The sequence below is a fragment of the Sus scrofa genome, chromosome 15 (assembly GCF_054392235.1).
Source record: "Sus scrofa isolate SSC_HxYL_T2T_F1_AM1 chromosome 15, Sscrofa_HxYL_maternal_Yorkshire_Landrace_v2.0, whole genome shotgun sequence".
NCBI lineage: Eukaryota > Metazoa > Chordata > Mammalia > Artiodactyla > Suidae > Sus > Sus scrofa.
In genome coordinates, this window is record NC_139397.1 from 73,957,780 (window position 1) to 73,973,853 (window position 16,074).

The window sequence follows — 16,074 nt, forward strand, 5'->3', positions numbered from 1 at the left end:
AGAAGGACAGGGATGCTACCTGGGGGCCCCACGCTGTCTTCCAGGAAGGAGCTGACTGCAGAAGCCCGGGAGCTGAAGGGCGAGCTCTACTGCTTGCCGTGCCATGACAAGATGGGTGTGCCTATCTGTGGGGCCTGCCGCCGGCCCATCGAGGGCCGTGTGGTCAACGCATTAGGGAAGCAGTGGCACGTGGAGGTGAGCAAGGCCGGCCCGGCCAGCAGGTGGGAGGCCCTGGCTCACATTCACTGCTGAAGTCTGGCTCCGCAACCCCTCCACACTCCCACCTCAGGCCATGTGACCGACTCCCAGCAGGACCTTCCTCTTGGATGCTGCCCCTCCTTGCGCCTGGCCAGGGGCAAGCCTGTCCATGGGACCCAGGAGACCTGAGCCCACAGACCGTGGCCGGGCAGGCATGTCCCCTTCCTCCCTTCCCCTCCTGGCCTTCTAGAGGATTCCAAAGTCATGAGGGCACCTTGGGAATGTTTGCCCAGGGGGCCCTGTGGGATTGTGGTTGATGGAATTTGGCTGTGGCTCAGTGGGTTAAGAACCTGACTAGTATCCACGAGGATGTGGGTTTGATCCCTGGTCTCACTCAGTGGGTTAAGGATCTGGTGTTGCCACAAGCTGCAGCATAGGTCACAGATGCATCTCGGATCCTGCGTATAGCCCCCCGTAGACACGGGAGCTGGGGCCCCCTGCAGGTGAAGTGCTCAGATGTGTCCACACCTGGGTCATCTGGAGCAGTCACCCCTATGCTGGGGCTCTGATGGCCTTACGGACACTGCCTGGAAGGGAGGTGTGCAGTCCCGTGACCGGGCCAGCTCTGTGTCCCACAGTTTCTGCCTTGGGTCCTTGATGCAGCCCCTGGACCCCAGCCCCCGGGGGGAGGGTGAAGTCACACACTGAGCCTCTGTGAATGGAAAGACATGTCCAGGAACCCTGGCCTTGTAGAAGTGTCCAAGGGAGGCAGACAGGAGGAGCCCTCCCAGGCAGTGCTGTGCTAGGAATAGAGGTGCCTTCCATGCCACAGGTACCTCGCCAGCACCTGACACCAGGGCTGAGGGTGCTGAGCTGGGGAGCAGGCCCTGTGTCCCCAGAAATCAAGAAAGGAGTGGGGTCTGCTGACCAGGGGCAGTCCATGGAGGTGTTGGCCCCACAGCCCTCCTGTGAGCCTGCTGAAGCCTCCTCCTCCTGGCTGTCTCTGGGGGGAGGTCACCCCAGCCCTGATGCTACCCGCTCCCTCTCCTCCCAGCATTTTGTCTGTGCCAAGTGTGAGAAGCCATTCCTGGGGCACCGACACTACGAGAAGAAAGGCCTGGCCTACTGTGAGACCCACTACAACCAGGTATGGCCTGGGGCAGGTTGGAGGGGCCATGGGGAGCCCACAGGAAGGCAGGCTAGGAAGGCTGCCCTGGGAGTGGCAGGAGAGGATGGGGGGCAGCCCTCGGGAGACCATGTGGTGGGTGCTGAGGCCAGCCCTGTGAGCTCAGGGTCTCAGGACCTGGGCAGCCCTCCTAGCCTCAGGGTCCCCTTTTGAGAAATGTGCCTTGGGGCTCAGGCCTGCTCTGAGGACTGAATGAGATGACAAGTGTGGAGTCCTGGGGTGACATATGCCACCATCTGCCTTCCTCCCACCATGCCTGGCAAAGCCGCTCCACTGCTCTGATCCAGCAGACAGGGTTACTACTCTGGCCACACTTCTCAGGACACTGGTGGGAGCAAAGGGGCCTGAGGGGCAGCAAGGCCAATTTGCCGTCTTCCCAAGGGGGGTGATTCAGTTCTGAAGCTGTGTCCTGGCAGGAGGGGCCCAGGAGGCCCAGGCCGATGGGGAGAGCTGCCCTTTGGGTGGAGTGGGGGGGCCACGCCCTTGGCCCTGGCCCCGGGGTACACCCATGCCTGCAGTGTGTTTAACACCTACTCTGTCCACAGCTCTTTGGGGACGTCTGCTACAACTGTAGCCACGTGATCGAGGGTGATGGTAAGGCCCCTCTGTCCCCTTGGCCCTCCCCTGGCCCCCTATGTCTGGGCTATAGGTCCCACAGCTGCATGCCCAGCTCACCCTCACTGTGTACAGCTGGGCACGTGGCTGGGCTGGGAGGGGCCTGCTCAGCCTGCCTCTGCTCCCACAGTGGTATCAGCCCTCAACAAGGCCTGGTGTGTGAACTGCTTCTCCTGTTCCACCTGCAACAGCCGGCTCACCCTGAAGTAAGTGGTGCTGGCATGGGGGGGTGGGGTGAGAGGTGGGGCATGCACAGAGTCCCATCCCTTCTCCTGGAGACTGGGCTGGGGCTCAGGTTGGAGGCTGGCTTTCCATGGGCTCTTCCCTTCATGGGGCCTTCCTGAACGCCAGCTGTGATCAGGCTTTGGGGATGCAGTGGGTGCAGGCTCAGTTCCAGCCCTGAGGAGGCAGATCCCCCAGGCACAGTGAGAGGAAGTCACACAACTTTCTAGCACCCAGAAGACGCTAGGCTCTGGGGAGAGCAGGGCACTCCAGCTCAGGGAACAGCACACTCAGAGAAAAGGAGCCAGACCTCATCTAGGAGGCTGAGGGGGGCAGGACAGCTGGAGCCATGAGGTGCAGCCTGGTTTTCAAGGACACCAGGGAGCCATGAAAGGTTCTGGGTGTCAGCATTCAGGAGAAGTCTCTAGGCCAGAAGGGAGGCCTGGAGGCCCATCTCCTTGTTTACCATGACCTCTGGTCAGAAGGTCATCCATAGGGCCTGGCCCATTGGCGGGGAGGCAGTGAGCTGGGTACTGGGGTCAGAGGAAACCCCAGCTCTCCTGACCATGGCCCCCCATCCCTAGGAACAAGTTTGTGGAGTTCGACATGAAGCCCGTGTGTAAGAGGTGCTATGAGAAGTTCCCGCTGGAGCTGAAGAAGCGGCTGAAGAAGCTGTCGGAGCTGGTGGCCCGCAGGGCACAGCCCAAGTCCTCAGGCCTCCACTCTGCCTGAGAGGCCACCTGCCCATGTCCTGCTCCAGACAGCAACGCTTCTGCGGGCGGCTTTGCTCCCCACCAGCATCCTGTATATGTAGCCTCTTCATCTCCCCTCTCCCCGTCTCTCTGCTCAGCATCCCTCCTCCTCCTTCTGGTCCCTCACCCCCACCTCCTACCCAGGCATCCTTCCTCTCCCTCCTTCTTGCAGCCCCGGGTTAGGGCACTGGATGTGGTGAGCCTGCGACAAGGTCTGCATCCACAGCTCCAACCCAAGAAGCAAACTGGGGCCGGGGTTACCTAGCCCAGCCTGTCCTGACCTGTTCCATCCCCATGGGTGGCTTCATGGCTCATATTCTCTGTGGCAGCTTAGCCAGCCTCCCCCCTGCAGGGGGCCCCACATGTGCACGTGGCATGGGTGTGGCACCCAGCCAGGCAGCCACTCGGGCAGCTTGTCTGTCCCACGACCACGCGCTCAACCTGCTGCCAGGGCACGTGCTCACTCTCCCCATGCAGCCTTGGGCCAGGAGGTGGTGGGCTCTGTGGGGGTACATTCCTGCTCTCCAGAGAGGACAGCACGGGACCTGGCATCCGACTCACACTTGCACAATGAATGAAGGCTTCTTTACACGACCCCCGAGGCCTGTGTGGTTTGTGGCATGGTGGGGGGGGGGAGGTAGAGGGGGGAAGGAGGTGAGGGGGCGGCTGCTGTGGACATGCTGCCTCAGGCTCGTCGAACACTTACTCCCTGGGCAGGACAGGTGTTCCAGCGCCAGTCTGCCACCTGGGCCTGGACACAAGGCTGGCAGAAGCCCTCCATCCTTGAAGGCAGGCCTGGTGGTGGAGTCAGGGGACAGGCTCCAACAGGGCTGTGGGGTGAACCTTGGCCTCCAAGGCCTGCCTCCAGCTGTGCCCTCTGTCTGGGCAGCAGCTGCCTCCAGCAGACCCTCCTGGCAGCAGCCTGGGTCCCAGTGCCCTTCAGGGAAGGAGGAAAGGTGTGTGGAGGGCCCCATAGGAAGCACTGCCCCAAGTCTGAGAAGCGAAAAGGCGGGTAGAAGGAAAGAGGGAAGAGAGTCATTTCCCGAGAATGGAGCTGCCACCCATGTCCCTGGACGAGTGAATTTGATTTTTCTGGAAAGAACCCTTTGCTGCCCACTGTCTCCCGGACCTGCTCCCCACCGACACACTCCCCATTGCTGCGTGGACTTTTATTGAACATCCTCTCTGCCATCCACCCGCTGGCCTGGAGGCCTGTCCTGGGCTCCCTCCTTTGGCCCTCACAGCACCTGGGGGAGGCCCCCCAGGTGCCCAGGGGTGTTGGGGGGTGGTGTTCTGGGGAGAGAGCGACATGTAAGGCTGCCTGCAGAGGGCAGGCCCTGGGCCGAGTGGAGGGCCCTAGGGAAGTGTCACTAGGACCCCCCGATTGGGGAGGGTGGCTGAGTGGACAAGAGAGCCCCTGCTGCTATGGGTTGGCTGGGGGGGCCCTGGAGCCCCGCTGCTTGTTCACAGCACTCATCAATGTCTGCACATATGAGGTCAGCAGGTCGTCCATCTTGTAGCCCTGCATCGGGGGGAAGGGCGGGGTCAGGATCTGAGTGGTTCAGTTAAGTGGGGCTTGGACCAAGGCTTAGGGAGGGGGGCAACTTCCGCCTCAGTGACACACTGGGCAGGGCAGTGAAGAGAGAAGCAGGGTTCCTGCGGCTGGGCCCCGAGTCCCCTTCCCATCCCAGAGTGGCCCAGGACCACAGGGGCCCTGCTGCCAGGCCTGGCCGCCATGCCTAGGTGACATGCCCAGCCCTTCCTCTGCTGACCCAGCCTGGCCTAACCTTTGCTGGGCACGGGGGGCCGGGCCCTCCTAGTGAGCAACTCGCCCAGCTACTGCGGGAGGTCAGGGTAGGGGAAACCCAGTATCGGAAGCTCTGGGTCCTTTGCGTCTGGGCTGCAGGTAGGGACCCAGCACCCCCAGCAGGTCCCCAGGCCTGGGGCTCACCAGTGAGGTCTCACACAGCAGGCGGCTGCCCCGGCCCAGACTCCCCAGCACCATGTGGAAGTAGGTGCTGCCGCTGCTCCAGCTGGCGATCTTGGTGAAGGGGTAGGTGGTGAGTAGGTCCTGGGGGCACAGTGAATTGGGGGGTGGGTGGGAGCCAGCTGAAACCCCAGGTGTTCAGGGTCCCCAAGTCTGAGCTGCTGCCCGCAGTCCTGCAGATATGGGCCACGTGTGGGGAGGCCGGAGGGCCTCCCCACCTGTGAGGGGCACCAGGACCCCAGCAGCCTCCCCAGCCCCGCCCTCGCCCTGCTGCTACCTTGGTCTTGGGGTGGATGAGCAGGACTCCGTGCCGATTGATGGCGATGAGGACGATGTCCGGGTAGGAGGGCTCCGAAGTTTGCTGGGAAGGGGGTCACAGCGATCACAGCCTGGCCTGGGAGGCCACGTGGGCACCTTCCCGAGACACATGCACGCACACACGGGCACACGTGTGCTCCCCAGACCTGGCCGCTGGCCCTGCCCGGGTCGTGTGTTTGGGGCCAGAGCTGGTAGGTCCAGCTCGGCCAGGACAGCTGGGCCTGGGGTGGCCTACCTTCACCTCGAAGAAGGCAGACCCGAATGTGGGCCACCGGCAGATCCACTTCAGGAAGGCCACCTTGGCCTCCTCCACTGTCTTGTCCCTGTGCTTGTCATAGGCCAGGAGGATGTTCTGGGGGAGGCGAGGGCCAGTGAGGGCCTGAGTGGAGGCCAGTGCCCCACCAATCCCTCCATGGGAGGCTCCGAGGTCCCAGCCCAGAGCAGCAGCGGCTGGTGCCCAAGGCCATGGGCGGCGTGGGGCGGGGAGCTACAGCAGACCCCGTCCGCCCACCATGGCCCACCTGAGGGGGGGGGGTCTCTGTCGGGGCAGCAGCCCAGGGCCCCCTCCCCAGCCCTTGCCAAGAACCTTTTTCCACTCCTCTGAGGACATCAGGCGTGTGAAGTTCTCGGGCACGAGCTCCCTCAGGATCTTGGGGATACTGGCTAGCTGGGATCGGTCATCAGCAAACTGGGCCTTGTAGATGAGGCCTGCCAGGTGGATGGCATCCTCTTGCGAACACTTGTGGAACCCGCGCAGGTACTTGGGCAGCTCCTGGGTGAAGGACATGCTGGGGCCTTAGGCTGCTGTCCCATACCCTGCCCACCCCCACCTCACGCTCAGGTGGTAGGCTACCCCCATCCCAGAGACTGAGCCCATGAAGCTAAGGTCCTCAGGGTAAGGTTTCCAGAAGCGGGAAGATGACTGAGTGGGGGCCCATCTTCTGTGGAGGCTGCCTGCTTTGCCCCTTCAGGGCAAGGCCAGTGCTCCAGGGGTTGTGGGACCCTCCCCCTCCCCTCTTTCTTCCCCTTCCTTTCCCCTCCCCTGCAGGGGTGTTGCACGTGCTGTTAGGCCACTGACCCCAGATGCTTCTGTCCCTCTACTCCCAGCCCCAGAACTCTCAGGGGCTCAGCCAGCTCACCATGAGGCCCCGGGTTGGAGGTGGGGGCCCCAGGGCAAGGTAGCCATGCTGCCTCCTCCACTCTCAGGGCAGGTGTGGGATGGGGTGAGGGTGGACCTAGCGCCCACCAGCAGGGGCTGCCCGGGTACCTGATGGTAATGGAGTATGGTGTCCGCATTCACATCTTTCCCCGGGGCCACGTTGAGCCACAGTTTCCGCATGAAGTACACCTGGTAGGGGAGTGTCACCCGGGCCCCTGGGCAGGGGCAGCAGTTAGCACCATGCCTGTCTTTGGCCCAGCAAGCTCCGAGGCCCCTGTACCCTTACTGCTGTGTTTGCTACCACAGCCTCCCCTGTAGGAAAGCCTCCTCACCTCTTCCTCCCAGACCCCCAGCTCTTCTTCATCCTTTAAGATGAGTGGACAGGCTACCTTCTCCAGGAGTGTTCCTGGACCTCTCTGTGGGGTCAGGCTGCCTGCACTCCCTCCACCCCTATATGCCCTGCATCACCCCGCAGTCCTGCCATGTGATCTAGGCCTATCCCAGGGCCATGACCCAGGGAACATGAATGAATGAATGAATGGGCATCGGCCATGCAGGAGGTTCCAGGGGGTCTTCCAACCCACTCTCCTTCAAATCCCAGAAGCACCCCTCCTTCCTGGCCCCACCTGCCCCACAGAGCCCTCCCCTCACCTTCTTTCTGAGGCTTGTTCTTCTTCACCCAGTCAGACACTTGTCGCAAAGAGTCAAAGAAGAAGTCTCCCTCGTTCTGGCTGATGACCTGGGGCAGGAGAGGAGGAACAGGGAGGCATGGAGGTGGGCAGTAGCCAGGGAGGGAGGCCAGGTGCTGCACTGCCCCGGGACAAGTTGGGCTGCCGTGGGCTCTGTGACTCTACCCGCCTTCGTCCCCACAGCCTGTGTGCCACTAGGGGCCTGGCTTGGCACAAGTGGAAGCACCCCCCACCCCTCACCACCCCCACCCTCTCTCCTGGCCCCTGACCTGCTGGGCCACCCACCTTGTCTGAGATCTTGATGAAGAGGCTGCAACCCTCCCAGGAGGCAAGCTGCAGCCGGGTGGCAACGCTCTCACAGACATCTCGCACCCGGGCGTTGGTGCCCACCTCCAGCATCTGAGCAGAGGGGCATCACAGACCATCTCAAGACACAATTCAGCCCAGGATGACCCTCAGTAGCCTGGCACTGCTGCTGGCTGTGGCTGGGGATGTCCTGGCCTGAGAAGGGCAAGAGATCCCCTCTAGGAAACTGGCCAGATGCATGTGCTCTTGCGTCCCAGGCCTTGTTGTCATGGGGAGTCCCATGAGGCCCCCAGCCTTTTGAACTTGTTCTGAGAGCCTGCAGCCAGACCATGGGTGCTTTCCATTATGGGCTCTGCTATCTCCAGACCCGATGAGGTCACGGTCTGCTTGGGGAGGTACCCTTGAGCTGCTGCTGCCACTTTGTCACAGCTGGGTCCTGGTGCTCTCCTGCCTCCCACCTGTCCCCTCTACCATCCCCAGCAGCCAGCCAGGCTCCATCCACAGGCACATTTGATGGCAGGCTCTGGTCGCTGTGCCTCAGGGCTGAGTCAGAAGCCTGAAGGGGCCCCCAGGCCCTGGGACTTAGCCTTGTTGCCCAGCCTTCTGGCCTTTTCTCTCCTATGTCTGCCAAACCTTTGGGATGTCCCCACTGCACTATAGCTTCCTGAGGCCAGCCCTGCCCCTGGCACTAGTTCGTGTTTGCTGGGCACCAATGAGGGCGAGGCGGAAGTTTCAGGGGAGACAGGGCAGGGCTAGGAGAGCAATGAAGGTGAGACTCTCCGCTCTAGGTCAAAACAGCGGTGGCAGGTGGCATCTGGCTGGCCTCGGGTGGCCCATGGGGAGGGAACTTGCTTTGGGCTGCAGGCCCTGAGTCCCTGGGTCCGGGGCTCACCTCGTCTGTGTTGTTGGGCAGGTAGATCTTGTGGCAGATTCGGGAGATGTTCTGCTCCACGGCCTCCACTTCCACGTGGTGTGGGGGCTGCTTCCGGGGCCCCATTCTGGAGCAGACGGTGCACACTGCATGTGACACCTGCCACCCAACCCAGGCCCAGTGCCAGACGCCAGCCCTTATGCTGAGCTATGCACCAGGTACCAAACAAAACTCCTGGAGACCACCGGGGAGGGAAGGCTGCCGAGGGTGGGGGGTTGCCCTGCCCAGGGTGCTTAGCACATGGCCCAGAGGAGGTGGCCAAGACCAGCCCAGCCTCATCTCCCAGGTGTCTCGAGGTTCTGAGGTCAAGAGGCCAGTACACCATGGGGAGGGGACCCAGGCTGGCCAGGGCTCCTGGGTGGGGTGCCAGCAGGCAGGGTGGGCTGAATTCCTTCTCACACAGCTGGACATTGGGCGGGGGGTGGGACCCACCTTTCCCACCATGACCCAGGCTGTCACTCACTGTCATTGCTGCTCACAGGCCACCTACCCTGTCCCACAGCCATAGGGGACCAGGCTGGGCCAACCATTGCGGAGGGTGGGGAATGGTGGGGAGGGCATGCAGAGGCAGGGAAAAGCTGGCAGGACAGGCAGGCAGGCACATGTCTGAGCTCAACCACTTTGGGCTGGGCTAGGTGGGGACATGGGTGGCTTGGGCCATCGAGGTCACCCTCTGGCCTCTAAGCAGTTCCCTCTCTGCCCTAGTCAGGCAGCTGTGAGGGTAGGGGGAGATCATAGGCAGAAACATTCACTGACCACCCAGGCCTCCCCAAAACCCTTGTGGGCCTCACTTTCCATCTTCCTCCCTGGCTGCTGGGGAGGCCCTGCTTCCCCAAACTGATGCCAGCTTCTGGGGAGGAAGCAGAGTCTGGCTGAGTGGTGCATGTCCCCGCTGGACCACAAGCTCCTGGAGGGCCAGTAGGGGGCCTCAGCAACCCCAGGCCAACATTCCTGTGAGCCTAGGAGTTGGCAGGCTCACCTCAGTACCCGCTGGATCCGGCGGCTACAGTCGGGGGCTAGCACCTTCCTTCTCCGAGTGTCTATGAACTTCTGGGCGTGGGGCAGCAGCGCCTTGCTGGGCGGGAAGAGGCCGGTGCAGAGCCATAGCAGCTGCCAGCCCCGCTCCTCGCTGTACCTGGGGATGGCAGTGCTGCTTAGCCCAGGAGGGGCCACCCTGGAGGCCCGGGCCAGCCAGCCTGATGGGATTTTTCAGATTTATCATGTCAGCTGAAGTCCCCTGAGGCCCTGGGCAAGGAGGCCACTGCCCTGCTGCCCAATGCCACCAAGGCCTTCCCGCCCATGAGAAGGGGAGGGGGTTCTATCAAGGCCATTTTGTGGAGGAAGACACGAAGGTTTAGAGAGACCAGGGCCTGCCCAGGTGACAAAGGAGTGAGGGTAGCAGAGGCGGGGCCCTGGGCAAGTCTGTTTCCCCTCAACTGCTCGGACCAGCCCGGGAAGTCAGTAGGACACTCTACGTTCCAACCCTTCCACTGTTACTTCGAGGGCCTGCCTCCCCCTCTGAACAATGGGAACGCCTTGGGGGGCTGGAGCGAGAGTGGAGGGGCCCCATCCCTCTACAGACCTCTTGGTATTGTGCGTCAGCTGCTTCAGGATCTGGCAGTAGACCTCATCCTGCAGGGCTGCATCCTGGAGCGCCAACGAGAAGATCTGGTCGGTGAGCTCCAGGGAGGTCCAGGCCTGTCGAGAAGGGTAGTCGCCCATGTACCTGAGGATGGGTGCAGCCGTCAAGGAGAACGTGCTGGTGGGGTGGTGGGTCCCTGACCTGATCCCTGACCCAGGCCCCACGCTGACCCAGGACCAGCCCTTCACCCTATGTTCTGTGGGACCCGGGCAGCTGAGGGGACTGTGCCCACAGACAGGCAGGGCATGGGGCTGGGGCGGGCTGGCACGGAAAGGATATCGATGAAGATCTGACAGGCGACATCTCGCAGCTCAACATTGGCATGGACGCGCTTGAGCAGGGGCTGCCGCAGCGGCTCAGGTGAGTGGGCCCACAGGTGGCCCCGGGTTCGGGCCATGGGGAGCATGGCTCTGCTGAGTGTCTCCTTCTCTGGGGCCCTGTCAGGGAAGGAGGCCTTCCTTATGCCTGTCCTCTCCCCATTGCCTGCCATGTGCACACAGTGGGGAGATGGCCCCGGGCTCTGGGGATGGTCTCTGTGCAGGTCCCCTCCCTGCCCCAGAAGGCCAGGTGGGCACTGCACCTGCCTTCATGGCCTCCCAGCCTCCATGGAGCACCCAGGGACTGGTTGGGGTGGGGCGTGGAGGTGGGCTGGGCGCGTACCTAAAAAACTCGTAGGAGAATTCCTCCAGGGTGTGCAGCTTCTCCTCAGGCTGCTCCTCTGGCGGTGGCTCTGCCAACCTCCCCTCCTGGGCTGCTACCTTCCGCTTCTCAGGTGACATGGCGAGCAAGCTCTGTAGGGGCAGGGGCCTGTGGGTGTCCAAGAGGCCCCGCCCACAAGGCCCCACCCATGGGCTCCACCAAACCCGGTTGCCTCAGAGACCTGGGAGGGGGCCACCCCACATGTGCTGCCTGCTGTGTGACCCAGGACCAGGCACCTCTCCTCAGGGACATCTCTTACCTGGCCCTGCCAGCCTGGCACCCCCATCTCCTTCAGGCCTGGGCACAAACGTCAATCCCCCAGGGACACCTTCCTGGACAGGGCAAGCCCACCTTCTGATTTGCTCCCATAACAACAGTGCTGCTTCTCGGTGGCACTTGGCACACTTGACATCAAGCTGTCATTTATCCAAGTGCTCTTTGAGGGCAGGGATACTGCTGTGTTCTGTCCTGTGCTGCAGGCGCAGGACACACAGCTGGCACTTGATATATGCATGTTGGAGGGCTTGCTTGTCTGCCGTGTCTCCCTGCAGGGCAGGTCTTGGGGCCTGGGCTGGGATGGTTGTCAGGGGAAGAGAGACTCGAGGCCCCTTAGATCAGTATTTAAATGATGCTGAAGCAAGGATGGGGTCATTCCCAGGGAACTCCCTGGTGAGAGGGATAAAAGGCAGGTCCATTGATGGTGTACCTATTAAGTGCCAAGTGCTGTGCCAGGCCTCATCAGCTATCTGGGTCCCTCTGTTGACCCAGAGGGATGATGGGATTGGCGGAGCTGATGTAATGCCCAGGCTCTCCATGAGGTGGGGCCCAGGCCCCTGAGCTAGGACCCCAGGCCAGGTTTCTCAGCCACTTGCCCCGGTGCCCATGATGCCTGGCTAAAGGTGGGTGAGCATGTGAGTTACCAGCAGCTGTGCCGAGGGCTTGGTGACTGTTGGGATGGCATAGAGGCAGGCTGTGGGCACCAGCCCCGTCTTGCCTGTCCTGTCATTCTGGGCCAGGGTCCAGTCCTCAGAGGCCAGCAGCCCCTGCTTCTTTGTCAGGATCAGTAAGTCCCCCTTCTTGAAGGGCAGGAAAGTGACGTCATCTACAAATCAGGGTCACACAGACACATACACACACAGGGGCAGAGAAGCCGCCACTTACCAAGGGCTCAGCAGAGGCCAGAGGCCATGCTGGCATTCTGGGGGCTGTCTCTTGGGATGGGTGGGGAGACTGAGATGCAGAGCAGTGGGCCCAAGGCTACCCTGAGTGTGAGTGGGGCTGGGACTCCCCAAGCTCAGGCACTTGGCTGCCACAGGAGGGGGCTGGACAGGCACAGAGCCTGGGGTGGGCAGAGCTGGGAGACCTGCTCAGAGGCCTGACCACGACATGGCCTGTGAGGGAGGAGGCGAATGGACAGAGGGGGCGTAATACCAGCTGGCAGTCACCACGCCTGCTCAGGGTTTAGGGGACCTCTCTGAGTCTGTTTCCTCCACTGCAAAATGGAGAAAACACTCCCTCCCTTCCGTGGCAGTTGTAAGGCTAGAACGGGCAACAGCGATGCCACTGTGGGGCTGACACTCTGCTCCTTACTGCAGCTGAGACCCTATGCTCAGCCCCGTCCCCAAACCCCTACCTCTGGAGCCTGATTTCCAGGGGCACCCGGGAAGCCGTGGCTGAAAAATTGTCTGCCAGGGCTCGCCCCCTCCCCATCCCCAAGCTGCATCCCTTCTCTGAGCCTCTAGGCTTTGTCTGCAAACTGGGACAACAGGGTGGCTGTGGGGATGGTGTGCAAGACCCGGGCTGGTGGCCTGGGCTGTTTGCCCTCTGCAGAGGGAGGGTGCTGGCCCTTCCTTCGCTTCTGGCAGTAGCACAGCCCTCTTTGAGCTTCACTTTGGTCACCCTGCATCCCCTCATTTTGCAGAAGTCCTGCAGCTGCCCCCCCAAGGGATTTGGGGCTCTCTCTGCTCAAGTCCATGAGCCCTGCCTACCATGTGAGCACTGGGACTCCACACAAGCAAGCGGCCCTCCCACTGGCCCATGAGCCACCCTTCACCAGGCCCCCTCCCCGCCTGGCCAGGCACCTGTGGCCTTCCTGTCCTGCAGAGCCATGGTGAAAACGGACCTCTCCTTCAAGCCCTCCAGAAACAGGGCCACCAGCTCAGCAATGGCCACGCTGCTGGGGGACTGGAACTCGTATTCCTCTTCGTGCAGTGTGGAGAGCACCAGCCTCTGCCCACCTCGGGCCTCCCTGAGGGGAAGAGGGTGCAGCATGAACAGGGTCCTCCTCCACCCTCCCCCTGCGTCAGCCCCTCGACAGCCTCAGATGGGTGACCCTCCCGAGTTACAGATGAGGAAACCCAGAGGCTTGTCCAGAGCCATGGCAGGGACAGGGGCTGAGGGAGGGTCTGCCTCAGCCCCGGGCCCTGCTCTGTGTGCAGGCAGGTGAGCCAGAGCTCAGGGTGCCACGGACTTTAAAGGCAGTGGTAGTGCCAAGCCCTGGCTTGCGGGGTCAGCTCTGGGCAGGCAATGTGGTGGCCAGTGTGCAGGGCCACCTTGGGGGCACTGCCCAGAATGGTGGTGCTGAGATGGGGCACCAGCCTGGGTGAGCTTGGTGGAGCCTCTGCATGCCTCAGTGTATTCACCTGCAGACTCAGGGCAGGGGGGAAGCTGTGGGCCTTACTGGCATAGAGGACAGTGGCCAGCATGGTCAGCCTCAGTAAGAGGTGGCTACATGTGCCCTGTACATTTTGATGTGATCACAGGGGTCTTGCCACATTGGGGTGTGCTTTAACCAAGGGGGGCTCTGGCATGTCACAGGCAGGCCTTCCCAAAGGGCATGGAGAACTTCTCTGTAGATGAGAACCATGGAGGGCCCCACCCAGGGTGCAAGGCTGCACAGGGTTGCTCTGTGCCCTACATGCATAGCCCCATCCCTTGTTCCCTCTCCAGATGGTTCCCTGTGAGCAGTTCCTGCCCATGAGAAGGGAAGGAGCCTGTACATGAACGTACATCTCCAAGGCTGCAAGTTACATGCCTCTTTCCAGGGGTGCTGGGGTCTAAAGAGAAGCTTGAGAGGGCAACAGGTGATGTAGAGACATGGTGCCTAATGGGGCAGTGCTGGCTCCAGGTTGCTGCATGTGGGAACTGTGTGAACCAGCCTGGCTCCCAGGGACTAAGTGCCTCCTCCTCTCCCTGTCTCTCCCGGAGCACCAAGGACTGAGATTTTGGGGCACCTTCCCTCAGGGCACCTACCTGTTGGTGATCAGACTCATGATCTCTAGGAAAGAGAGCTCTAGGAGCATTTTCTCCTTCTGGTCCAGGAAGTACAGCCCCTTCCAGTTAACAGCCAGGATCAGATGAGTCTTGGGCAGTCGGGGGCCTGGATGAAGGAGACCTGGGTGTGAAGCCTGGGCTGGCCCTCCCAGGATGGGATGGGGGCGCCCACACCCTCTCACTCCCATCAGACACCATTACCTGAGAGTGTGGTGACTTCAAAGAGACGGGAGAAGAGCAGTGGCCACTGCAGGCAGGCGGTGTCCACCACCTGCTCTTGTACGGACAGTGGTGTGGCCCGCTTCTGGGTATACGGTGCCTGCGTGGAGGACAGGATATGTTAACTCCATCACTTGTCATTCCCCTGCTCACCTAGTGCCCTGGGTGCTTATTTACTGGATTATTCCAGGAAGCCTCTGCCTAAAGCCAGGCCAGTGCGGGCGAGGGCTGGGTGGGAGGCTCTGGTGGGCTGGGGAGGACCCCTCACTGGTGGTTTTGAGAAGGGAGGAAGGCATCCCCCTCTTTAACATCAGAGCTCCTGATGCTTTAGCACTGGGGCTGTAGGGCCAGGTTGCTACTCACTGCATCCATCAGCCTGGAAGACTGTGAAGGGCACGTGCGGGTGCCTGCGGGCACCCGTCAGTGCACTTCCATCTATGGCTGTTTGTGGGCTCCCAGCTGGCTCTCACTAGCACAAGCATCGTGGGGCTGCACCCTGCTCTATGCCTGAGGCCTGCTGTAGTGTGTGTGTCTGTGTGCTTCGGGGGCCCAGCTCTGCCCCTCTTTGGAGCCCTCCCTCTGCACATTTATGAAGCTCAGGCACCTTCACTTCAAACACCACCCCCCACCCCTGCCTCCACCCTAGTTGCGTCTTATCTTCCCTCTTCCTTCCGCGTTTACCTCCCATCTCTACTGCTCTGTGCTCATGGCTGAGCTTTCCTGTTAGAGTTTGTTGAACAAAATGTTATTTCTCCTGCTCCTACTTTAAAAGGTGGTTGGGTAACATTCATATACTGGACTGGGGGGGTTGGGGGATGAAAATTGATACAATTTGTTACCTTGCAGCACGGTGGTAAAGATTTTAGAACATTCATTCACACACTCTGAAGTCCCTTTTCTAGAAATTGATCCTGACGAAACAGCCATCAAGTGTATAAAACTGTATTTACAACTAGGTTCACCTTGTTGTTGTTTTTCTTTCTTTTTTTTTAAGGCTGCACCTGCAGTTATATGGAAGTTACTGGGCTAGGGGTCAGTGGAATCGGAGCTGCAGCTGCCAGCCTACACCACAGCTGGATCCAAGCTGCATCTGTGACCTACACTGCAGCTTGTGGCAACACCAGATCCTTAACCTGCTGAGCGAGGCCTGGGAACGAACTGGCATCCTCACAGATATTACGTCGGATTCTTAACCTGCTGAGCCATAGCAGACACTCCATCTTGTTTTAACAGTAAAAAACGGAGAAGGATATTAACATTCATCAATAGAAAGCAGTGAAGTAAATTATAACCCACAAATACAGCACTCTGCAGCCCTTAAAAACAGGTCAGTACTTAATAGGATGGAAACAGGGCCTCAAACTATTCAGTAATGGGAAGAATTGGGGTGAAAGTTGTCTAAGGATGATTCTCTTTCTATTTTTTAAAAAGGCGTATTTCTCTGGCTCCAATCATATGCATATCTCAGTTGTGTACATGTGAATAAAGCAGTCTAGGATATGTATCACATAGTTAAAAGTGATGAGCTCTTGATGTGATATTATTGTGATTTCCCTTTTTTCTTTGTATTCGTCTGTATTTTCTTTTTCTTTTTTATAGCTGCACCTGCAGCATATGGAAGTTCCCTGGCCACACATTGAATCTGTGCCACAGCTGCAAGCTGCGTCGTAGCTGTGGCAATGCCAGATCTTTTAATCCATTCTGCTGGGCCAGGGATCGAACTTGCACCTCTGCAGTGACCTGAGCTGACCCACTGTGCCGCAGCAGGAACTCCAATGTTTGTTTGCATTTTCTGATTGATTTGGCAATGTACAAGTTTTAGGTGTTTGATGAGAAAAAAAAAAAAAAAAAAGATCCGTGAACTATATTCACTTTAGA

At 60.3% G+C, this 16,074-nt stretch overlaps 2 protein-coding genes across 13 annotated transcripts in view; one reads left to right on the top strand and one right to left on the bottom strand.

The window, feature by feature from the left end:
* The window catches only part of LIMS2 (LIM zinc finger domain containing 2), a 36,597-nt gene extending 33,030 nt beyond the window's left edge, over positions 1-3,567 (top strand). For all 10 annotated transcript variants that reach the window (XM_084998573.1, XM_084998575.1, XM_084998574.1 and 7 more), the window contains 5 exons: positions 45-195; positions 1,253-1,345; positions 1,930-1,978; positions 2,130-2,205; positions 2,806-3,567. In XM_084998573.1, the coding sequence (XP_084854699.1) occupies positions 45-195; positions 1,253-1,345; positions 1,930-1,978; positions 2,130-2,205; positions 2,806-2,953 (517 nt within the window). In that variant the 3' untranslated portion in view covers positions 2,954-3,567. The remainder of the gene's footprint in view (positions 1-44; positions 196-1,252; positions 1,346-1,929; positions 1,979-2,129; positions 2,206-2,805) is intronic.
* A 560-nt stretch (positions 3,568-4,127) lies between these two features.
* Positions 4,128-16,074, bottom strand: part of MYO7B (myosin VIIB) — a 93,337-nt gene continuing 81,390 nt past the window's right edge. For 2 of the 3 annotated variants that reach the window (XM_021076153.2, XM_084998505.1), the window contains 17 exons: positions 14,179-14,296; positions 13,957-14,083; positions 12,786-12,952; positions 11,625-11,806; positions 10,666-10,796; positions 10,285-10,442; positions 9,946-10,099; positions 9,343-9,498; positions 8,325-8,430; positions 7,412-7,525; positions 7,089-7,176; positions 6,546-6,652; positions 5,865-6,050; positions 5,514-5,630; positions 5,238-5,321; positions 4,925-5,044; positions 4,128-4,495 (listed from right to left, as the gene is read on the bottom strand). In XM_021076153.2, coding sequence (XP_020931812.2) covers positions 4,397-4,495; positions 4,925-5,044; positions 5,238-5,321; positions 5,514-5,630; positions 5,865-6,050; positions 6,546-6,652; positions 7,089-7,176; positions 7,412-7,525; positions 8,325-8,430; positions 9,343-9,498; positions 9,946-10,099; positions 10,285-10,442; positions 10,666-10,796; positions 11,625-11,806; positions 12,786-12,952; positions 13,957-14,083; positions 14,179-14,296 — 2,214 coding nt within the window. In that variant the 3' untranslated portion in view covers positions 4,128-4,396. Of the gene's footprint in view, positions 4,496-4,924; positions 5,045-5,237; positions 5,322-5,513; positions 5,631-5,864; positions 6,051-6,545; positions 6,653-7,088; positions 7,177-7,411; positions 7,526-8,324; positions 8,431-9,342; positions 9,499-9,945; positions 10,100-10,273; positions 10,443-10,665; positions 10,797-11,624; positions 11,807-12,785; positions 12,953-13,956; positions 14,084-14,178; positions 14,297-16,074 lie in introns of all 3 variants that reach the window. The other variant, XR_014829002.1, reaches the window with a different exon arrangement.